The sequence below is a fragment of the Cyprinodon variegatus genome, unplaced genomic scaffold (assembly GCF_000732505.1).
Source record: "Cyprinodon variegatus isolate N-32 unplaced genomic scaffold, C_variegatus-1.0 Scaffold538, whole genome shotgun sequence".
NCBI lineage: Eukaryota > Metazoa > Chordata > Actinopteri > Cyprinodontiformes > Cyprinodontidae > Cyprinodon > Cyprinodon variegatus.
Genome location: NW_015150991.1, coordinates 507,548 through 517,747, shown reverse-complemented (window position 1 = coordinate 517,747; position 10,200 = coordinate 507,548). Strand labels below are relative to the sequence as shown.

The 10,200-nt window shown below is 39.1% G+C and overlaps 1 protein-coding gene across 1 annotated transcript in view; it reads left to right on the top strand.

The window, feature by feature from the left end:
* LOC107095324 (dehydrogenase/reductase SDR family member 7C-A-like) overlaps positions 1 to 8,947 on the top strand; it is an 11,356-nt gene extending 2,409 nt beyond the window's left edge. The window contains exons 2-7 of the mRNA XM_015391365.1: positions 2,200 to 2,356; positions 3,935 to 4,047; positions 6,324 to 6,534; positions 6,625 to 6,717; positions 8,076 to 8,237; positions 8,335 to 8,947. Of these exons, the coding sequence (XP_015246851.1) occupies positions 2,203 to 2,356; positions 3,935 to 4,047; positions 6,324 to 6,534; positions 6,625 to 6,717; positions 8,076 to 8,237; positions 8,335 to 8,543 (942 nt within the window). The 5' untranslated portion in view covers positions 2,200 to 2,202 and the 3' untranslated portion in view covers positions 8,544 to 8,947. The remainder of the gene's footprint in view (positions 1 to 2,199; positions 2,357 to 3,934; positions 4,048 to 6,323; positions 6,535 to 6,624; positions 6,718 to 8,075; positions 8,238 to 8,334) is intronic.
* The last annotated feature ends 1,253 nt before the right edge of the window (positions 8,948 to 10,200 follow it).

Sequence of the window (10,200 nt, the reverse complement as noted above, 5' to 3'; positions counted from 1 at the left end):
TGTAACAACCATACCATGCATATTGCTTTAGGTCAATAGACTATATTAATTAGGCTATGGATGCTTAAAAAAAAAATCCACAATCCCCCTTCTTTAAAAAAAAAAAAACCCAGACTACTGTGTATATCTGTAACGTGAAATGGAAACAAGAGAAATCAGCCCCTTCGCTTTAATACTCTTAAATTAAATCAAAGCGAATAACTTGGCTTTAGGGCGCACCTAATTAGCGATCAGGACCCAACGATGTGTAATTTAATCTCAGTATAAATCATATTATCTTTTGCGGGATCTCAGAGGTCGTTTAGAGAACATTAATGAAAAAAAAAAAAACATCATCCAGACGTCATCCACTTTTCTTATAGTCTGCTTTGTTTTTATGCAGTTATTACCACCTTATTATGCACCTTCTGGAATTCATGCTTCTCAGTTGAACATTGCATTTGATCTGAGTATGTCGTTTGTAAAAGTCTTTTTTCTTCCATTAGCGGCTTTTGATAACACCTGGATTTCCCAACTGTGGGACAATAGAGGATTATGGCGTTCTGTTCAACTCTAAAATCAATTTCCCAAGTAAAGATGCAAAGGGAGATCAAAGTAGGCTTGTGAGACATAAAGAAATAGAAAAATTTAAGTCACTCAATAGGAATTGAAGCAAAAGAAAAGAGAATCATCACCTTATTTAGTTCCACAAGTGCCAGACAGTCTGGCTGAAAAACCGTTGCTCATCCTGATCTTCTGAAAAACAGGGACATTTTGTTAATTAGCTTGTGAAATATCTCAGAGTTTATTACAACAGTGGAGTCCAATTTAGCTTAAGACAGTGAGTCAAATTATGCTTGGAAAACCAACAGTACAATGTATTTAAAAGGTCCAATGATATCATGAAATGCGTTCCTCTCTTTGTTGACCAATAAAAAAAAAATAATTAAAAAAAAAGCTACTAGAGCAAACAATGAGTTTACATTACTGCATTATCATGCTATCTCTGTTGGAGCTCAGATAAAACAACAAACCTAAAGGATTGGATTGTTTTAAACAAGAGGTCTTTAACATGGGGGTTGCGACCCTTAGAAGTGTCGCAGGACAAAACCCCTGCAAGCTGATAAAATCTTTGTCATCAGCACCTCACCACACGGCACCCGCTGATTTACCTCTGTCCGCATCATCCCCACCCCCCAGTTTACATCTATGAAATCAACCACCCCTCCCCCATTGGTGGAAATTGGGGTATTATCTCCCCCTCAGACTGACGTGGAGGGGTTCCTGGAACAGTGTCAACATAAAATCGGGCTGTCCCAGACCAGAGGTGACAACAAGGTACACATTCTCTATTTAAGTTAAAGACTCTGGTAAAAGTATAAACTGTAAGGAAAAAAGTTTGGTCGCATTGTACTTAAACTCAACAGTAAAACGACGTTTTTCCCTTAAAAGATATAAAATAAATGTTAAAAACTGTTTAAAAAATGCACAGAAAATGTATTTTCCTATTTTGCTCACAGTGTTTGTAGAGAGATCATTAAGCAATAGTCTATAGTCAAAGTCAAAATTTCCGACAGGGTCATATAGATTGAACTGAACAAACATACGCCATAATCAGTTGAATACTTTTAGAGCTCTGGTATTCACAGCATTAAAGCTGCAATAAAACGGAAATAAAATTAATTTGTTTTTATTAGTTAAGTAAGTTGTCCATAACTGAAATATAATCGACATGTAAATTTACAATCCAATAAATGATGAATGGAGGAGGAATGTTTTGTGCATCACAAACTGATCCATCATCTGCAGCGTCCCGGCCCCCTCTCCATGTTGCTTTCAATAAACAATATTTGCTCCAACTGGAAAGATTGTCTTTGTACCCCGGATTTTCCCTCTGTTTTGCTGCAGCTGTTGCACCATGCCATTATTAATATATATAGACGTAAAGAGTCGGTGAAATATGGAGCAGAAAGCACAGATATTTAAGGGAGTAAAAGTAAAAATTCTTCTGAAAAATAAGTGATAAGTACAGTAATTAACTATATGTATGTGACGACTGTGTCCCAAACTCTATTATAGAGACAATGGAATTGAAACTTGCCTTTTTGTGTTTGTGTTTCTGTAGCAGGGAGCATTCCTGGCAGTGCCGTCCAATCAGCGCAGACTGTTGGTTCTATCAACCTCACATTTCACTGACCCTTGCTCTTTTCTTCTCTGCAGAAGATGGGCGTCCCCTCGGTGATGGTGCTGCCCCTGCTGGTAGTCTTTGCAGCAGGGATTTACTACATCTACAATGAGGTCATACAGTTCATGTCCAAGAGCTTAGTGCGCAACAAAGTGGTGGTGATCACCGATGCTGTGTCTGGAGTCGGAACTGGTAGTTTTCCGAACGTTTGACCATACTTGATTGCTATTAAAATGTATCTGTCAGTTCTGACTATTTTCACTTAAATATAGATTTAGCGAAGTGTCATCTGCGATAGGTGTCAATTGCTTGGGTATGGCATTATAAGTAGTGTGATGGTGTTATCAGGCTGAAGCATTGGACTATTAATCAAAACAGTGAGGTTGGCTCATAGGAAAAAAAAACATTACCAGGACTTGACTGATAAGTTGCTTTGATGGTTTGCATGAAGCTGTTTGGTTGCACAGAAAGTAGGGTAGACTCTTTACAATGTAATTCCCAAAAAAGTAAAAAAAAAAAAAATCCACTGGACTTTCTTTCCAAGACGTTTCGCTTCCCATCGCTTCCCATCCAGGAAGCTTTTACAATGCCGTTAGCAATGACAGTGATTTTATATCCCTTCAAATAACAATTTTTTTTACAACACTGGGCCAATGAGACATCCTTGTGCCTCATGCATGCAACCACCTGTCCATGTCTGTACTAAAATGCTTTGGTTTTATTTTATTGCCAATTCTTTCACATGTACGGGACATATAAACAGAGTTTCTCTCCATCTCCATGGTGTACACAAGACATTTCTGACATTTACATGATCAAGACAGACAGATATCAAACATTCACACATAGCAAAAGTAACTGAGAGTAAAAACACAGCGTACCGAGAGCAAAGATAGGCACATGGTGTACCCTGGTGTATAAGCATTAAAGTAGTGCAAGTGTGTTCAATAACTAACAGTAGCCTGATAATAGTGCTAGCAGTGTTTTTGTATGGGGTCAAGTAATAAGTAACAGTAGCATGACAAATAAATAGTAAATAGTAGTGCAATGAATTCCTTTGTTTGGATTGAGGGTCAAAGTCCAGGGTGTTATACACGTCTCTTATGTGGGCCTAGTAGGGGTGTGGGAAGTTAGTGACATCAACAACCCGACAGTCTGGTGTATGAAATGTCTATTAGCAGTCACTGATGTCTTTTGACCTTCATTAACTTTCTTGACATAACTCAGATACTCTAGCAGCTATCTGATAACACTATCCTTCTACTCATAAAACCTTCCCTTACTCCCTTCTCTTCTTGTTTTAGATGAGACAACTCCTTCCTAAGGGAGTGGCTTGCATAGCCATAGCTGGTCTGCATGTGGACTAATATAAATCTTCTGGTGCCAGATTTTAGACTTTTAGGTATTAGAAGACAAAAAATCTAAACAAAGGTTTTTACATTAAGTTTTATGCTAAACTTTATTTATTAAAAAATATATTTGTAATCAAAAACAAAAGTAAAAACATACAATTTTCACAAATTGTTTCAGTGTTTAATTATATGGATTCTACAGTATGCTATCTTCTAGGCTAGTTGTTTTGTGCTATTATAAAAACCTCATGTTTGCCTTTTCCAGGGTTACAACAGGTTTCTTTAAAATGAATCTCGCTAAACAGCCTCAAAATTAGCTCAGATAGTTACTAATGTTTTCAAGATGGTTTTTTATTTTATTTTAATATTTTTCCAAATATCAAACAGCCCTTTGATATGTCTTTGCTTGGTTCTTCAGAATGTGCCCATCTCTTCCATAAGGCCGGTGCCAGGCTCATCCTGTGTGGAGCCACCTGGGATAAACTGGAATCGCTCTATGATTCCTTGATTACTGACTCTGACCCAAGAGAGGTGAGAAAATGAAACAAGGATCAATGGTAGGTGTCAAGAGGTTGGGTACATAGTTACTGGTGTTGGACCGATGCCATTTTTTTGGCCCCAATTCTGATACTCGATACCTGGCTGTGCAGTATTGGCCGATACCGATAGCATCTGTTTGAAATTGATGTGTGTGTGTATATGAAGAACTGCATACTACTTGGATGTAAAATAATTGGCATCATGGCTTTGTCAAGCTGCTGCCTACCTTTGTGAAGCAGGAAAAAGACTAAAACAAAGTGAATCCAGTAGAACTTTTTATTGCCTACCTGGAATGGGTGACAATAGTTGAATAAACTTTTGGCTCTCAAAATGGTATCAGTGCCCTATTTGTTGGTGCCCACCGATGCCACCATTTTAGTGCTGGATGAGGGCCCCGTCCGATACTGGTATCTGTATCGGTGCAACAGTAATAGTTACCTTCCTTAGACAGAAAACTTTGAACCAATCAGACTGTATGATCTGGATTGTCTCTGTAAAGTGCCTTGAGATGACATATGTTGTGAATTGGCGCTACAAAAATAAACTTAATTCAATTGAATGAAAGATTCATTATATTTTTTCTTATTGGTGCTGAACCAACTGCTTTTTGATATTGGCTGTACAGGCATTTGCTCTGGGCAGCATTAGAAAGCATTTTTCAGCACCAGATGAAATATATAACTTATCTGTAACTTGCTCTTAAAGTCGTCGGGAAGTCATATTAAAATTTCAAATCATTGTGGATTAAACATGTACATAAATGCACTCTTTATTAGACTATATTGTCCCAAAAGTTAGAAAATTTCTATTTTTAAAAAAATCCTGTCTTAAAATCTGTGCTTTTTTCTCGTTATCTTATGCAGGCCAGTTAGTTACACGTCAGCTTGTTCACCTAAATTAGGCCAATCATATATCAGCGGTCATCTGTCATTCAAATTTTTTAGGCCATAGCATCTTGATTCATATGTAGCAGCTAATGTACGCAACGGTTTAAATAAGAAATAAGAATCATTAACTTTAGCACTGAGTTCCGTCCCAGTGTTCACGGGGATGGACGTCTGTGTCTTCAGCAGGTGTAGAGCTAAAAGAACTGGCAGCGTTGCGAGGCAAGGGCTCAAACATGTACGGCTGTAAGCCTTCTACACCAAACCAAGCTTCTGCCGCCCTGGCGTCCTCTTCCACAACATCTTCATCCCCGCTTTCTTCCTCTAAATAAAATGTATGACGGAGGAGACTCATCCACGACCTCCATGTCATATCTAAGTCACCAATTTAGTGCTACTTGTTCCCAATGTAATTTCCCACTGGGAACCTACTAGCACTAAGTTGCTAACTGGTTAGCAAGATGCTTCAGAGAAACTGGCCACAACCAAACTTGCTTGCGAACCTTCCACCACAACAATCCTGGTCCCTTGATAAACGACCAATCACATTCACTTTATTCACTCGTGTAAAGTTGTGCACCACTAGGAAGAATTCGGAAATGCAACGGTTGGATCAGCTGCTTCCCTACAACTTTAAACAAAATATAAGTTAATTTATGCATGAACCTCCACTGGTTTGACCAACCATAGAGTTGGGAATAAATTCATTTACTAAAGCTGTTCAAGTTTGTTCTCTCTGGATGCTCCAGCTTCCTCACACATTAAAACATACAAGTGTTAACTCCAGAGGTCCGCTGTAAATTTATCTGAGGTATGTTTGTGTGAATTCATGGTTGTTTGTCCTATTTGTCTCTGTGCTGTCTTTTAATGGACTTGAACTCTTCCTGAGCCTATCCTGTTATGAAGTTGTTTTTCAGTCATCTGTAGCCTTTTCCAGGCACTGATCTGCTGCTAGCCTTTTAACAGGTTTCTGATATTATAGGCATCCATGAATATCAGAATCTGTCCTTGTTTTGATCAGAAACCCGTTTTTGTCATCACTTCCCCGATATCCCTTCCTCTGCTCTGCACAATAGAAGGATATCCTGTCTGACAGCACGCTGTCCTCATGTGTCTTCTCCTACACAGAATATTAAGCCTATAGCAAGAGTACGTTTAGACAGCTGTGTGGAGTCAGACAACAAATTAGTTTAACAACAAGGATGTTTTCTACACGGATAGTTGGGTTAACATTTCTTTTTTTACTACATGTTCTTGAGATATAATTTGATGATTAATTCTTTTAAAACAATTTAATTATGAATGTTTTCCTTTTTTATCTAGCATTTGTTATTTGTAGATTTACAATTATCCACACATAATATATCGCTTGTCTCGTTTTAGACATTCGCCCCAAAGCTGGTGATCCTGGATTTCAGTGACATGGACAGTATGGAGGATGTGGTGGCTGAGGTCATGGACTGCTATGGCTATGTGGATGTTCTGATCTGCAACAGCAGCGTGAAACTTAAAGCCCCCATTCAGAGCGTCTCTCTGGAAATGGACAGAAATATAATGGACATCAACTACTTTGGCCCAAGCACTCTCACCAAAGGTGAGTTAATTAGAAATATTCTTTAAGGTGGATTATATCAGTCTTAACACTGTTTTAAGGAGGACTTTATCTAACAGTAAACTGTGGCAGGTGTTCTTCCGGCGATGATGTCCAGAAGATCAGGACACGTTATTCTGGTCAACAGCATCCAGGGCAGACTGGCAGTCCCATTCAGAAGCTCGTGTAAGTTACAGCCCAAATTTACAGTGGTGCAAAAGTACTGCAAATAAATTAACGTGGTGCAAATACATAAATGTTTTGCAAATACAAAAAATATTGCAAACACAAAAATCAAGCTTGCAAACACAAAAATCAGGGTACGAAACACAACAAATCAAGCTAGCAAACACATTAAACAAATTAGTTGGAGCACCAGCACCCCTTGCGACCCCGCTTGGGATGCGTGACAAAAAAATGGATCTCTGAAAAAATAGTAGCACATCTTTTTTTATTCATTTATTTAATTTTATCAAATTACCATTTTAATTGCCCAAACCTGCACTAATTATGCAATAACCATCCATCCATTTTCTGTCATGCTTATCCCAAACGGGGTCCCGAGGGGTACTGGTGCCTACATCCAGCTGTCTACGGGTGAGAGGCGGGGTACAGCCTGGACAGGTCGCCAGACCGTCGCAGGAAAACAAAGAGACAAACAGGAAAAACAACCATTCACGCACACACTCACACCTAGGGAGAATTTAGAGAAGACAATTAACCTAACAGTCATGTTTTTGGACTGTGGGAGGAAGCCGGAGTACCCAGAGAGAACCTCTGCATGCACAGGGAGAACATGCAAACTCCATGCAGAAAGACCCCTGGCCGGGAATTGAACCCGGAACCTTCTTTAATGCAATAACCATTCAGTGTCTTTACTGAGTTTTTTCAGGTGGGTGGGGTGTCAGTTTCAGCTGCTCCTTCAATTTGATGACACCATCCAGGGTGTAAACACTGCGCATCTGAAATGCAGAGCTGTGAACTTCCTGCTGTGCTGGTGGAAATCACCACGGAGATAGCATTCAGTCTAAATGCGCCATAAGATTTACGGAAGGTCATTATACTTTGCGAAGTGTACAGAGTTTGTTCAGATGCCTCTGTATTGTGACAACTAAGTCATTAATCAAAAGTTGTTTTTCCTTTTCCGTTTCTCCCCCAGGCCTGGAAATATTATCGGCCAACTGTTATTTTATGCATTCAGAGATTGCTTGCCAGGATCTTTCTTTAATTCCCACAGCAAATGTTCCCTGTTCGCTCCATGGCTTAGATTATAGAGAATAAATCTGAATACAGCAGCAAAGAGATTGTGTTGTGTCTTTAGATTGTTCTATTTCTAAAATCTCTGTCTAGACTTGATTGGTTTTTAAACGTTTACTTCCTCATTGATAGTTTTTAGTTACTGTGTACCTTCTAAGTAGAGAGTTAAGACCTGAGGGCTTCCGCCAACGAGGTGCAAAACAATTACACAAAGAATGCGTAATGAATGGAATGAGACTTGTCTGCAGACAAGCTTGTGTTATGACATCTCTCCTGTCTGTTGACAGATGCTGCCTCCAAACATGCAGCGCAGGCCTTCTTTGACTGCCTCAGGGCAGAAGTGGAGGAGTACGGGATTCTTGTTAGCACCATCAGCCACACCTTCATCAATGCCGCTGAACCTCCACCTGCGGTGAAGACAGCTCCAAAACAAAATCTCTTTGCTAAATGTGAGTGTGATGTCACCAATTGATAAAAATATAAGGTTTACCAAATGTTTAAAATAAAAATACTGGGGTAGGTCTAAATTCATCTGTACTTCTTCAGATATCAGCAGCCAGCTAAGCCATGGCGTGCGGCCCTCGGTCCTGGCCAATGAGATTCTGCAGACGGTGAACAGGAAGAGGAAGGAGGTTATGCTGGCCCACCCCATCCCCAGGGTGGCCCTCTACCTCCGCTCCCTCTTTCCTCCCTTTCTCTTCTCAGTGTTGGCGGCGGGAGTGAAGGACTCCGTGTTGGGCGAGCAGATGCAGTAGACAAAGATAGAAGTAGCTCAGAATTGTCAATCACGAACATGGGTGCTTTAAGAACTTCACACTGTTTTATTTTACAGCCTGACAGTTTCTGAGATAACTTTTGATCTTGACAAAGAAGAATGAGTGATTACATGAAAAACCTCACGGTGAAGAGTAAAACATAATTAGGATTAGATTGTAACATCTTAGAAAATTTGTATTAAAAAACACGTAAACTTTCTTTCGGACTATTCGGAACTTCCATAATAACTTAGATGCTTTTCTCAAAATCTTTGTTAAAAAAAATAGTGTTGGGCCGATGCCATTTTTTGGCCCCGATACCTGGCTGTGCAGTATTGGTATCATACCGATACCATCTGTTTGAAATTGATGTGTGTGTGTATATATGAAGAACTGCCTACTACTTGGATGTAAAATAATTGCCATCATGGCTTTGTCAAGCTGCTGCCTACCTTTATGAAGCAGGAAATAGACTAATACAAAGTAAATCCAGTAGAACTTCGTATTGCTTACCTGGAATGGGTGACAATAGTTGAATAAACTTTTGGCTCTCAAAATGGTATCAGTGCCCTATTTGTTGGTACTCACCGATACCATCATTTTGATGCTGGATCGGAGCCCGCCTGATACTGGTATATATACTGTATTAGTATAGCTCTAAAAAAAAAAAAAAAAAAAAACTGTATGTGCATTTGCTTGAAATGTCTTGGAACAAACTGGTTACTTTACCTGAACTGGGAGTTGACTTTTTAAAGGTTGTATTTTCCAAGGATTTACGATAAATCAGCTGGAACTTACACGTTCCAGTGCTTTTCCTTTCTTCTCCAGAGGTTACTATACACCTGTATGGAGTGGCCAGGTACTTTCCAGAGCATTCAAGAAACATTATGAACTTGCAAAGTTTCGGCTAGGGCCGTGCAGTTTTTATTAGTGTTGCCTTGCAGCAAGAAGAATCTGGATTTAATACCTGGCCTGGTGTCTTTCTGATCTTCTAACATGCATGCATCGGTTCTCTCCAGGTACTCCTGCTTCCTCCTACAGTTAAAAAAATGCTTGTATGTCTGTCTGTTTCTTTGTTGCCCGGTGACAAACTGGTGACCTGTCCAGGGTGCACCCTGCCTTTCCCCCATAGGCTGGAGGTAGGCACCGGTCCAGGGAGTATGTGCAGAGTATATGGTAAATTCTGGAAAAGATACATTAAAGTAACTGGTAAGGATCTAAAATGTTTTTCTGTTACTGGCAAGTTATGGAAACAGTTTTGTAAAAGCTAAAAAAGGTTCTAGAAAGTACCTGGCAGAGTTTGTGACTTGAAATAAAGTAACCCGTTGGTTCTGAGAAAGTAAATGCTGTGTTATGTATTGGTAACCAAGCACAACATATCCATGTCGAGTATCATGTTAAAATATTTTAAATTATTTTAAGTGAAAAAAATGTAGTTTTCTTAGGTGAACTAAATTGATCAACAAAAGATCTCTGAGATTAATAAAACACCATCTTATTTTATTAAATTTATTTGTTCTTTTCACTATTTTATCCTGTAAAAAGGGTTTTCTATAACCTAACCTAAAAAAACTGGGTCAAACATTCAGATCTGTGAACATTTAGAATCAAATGCAACATATATGTCTTAATTGTGATAACTTTCTAATGTAAAAAA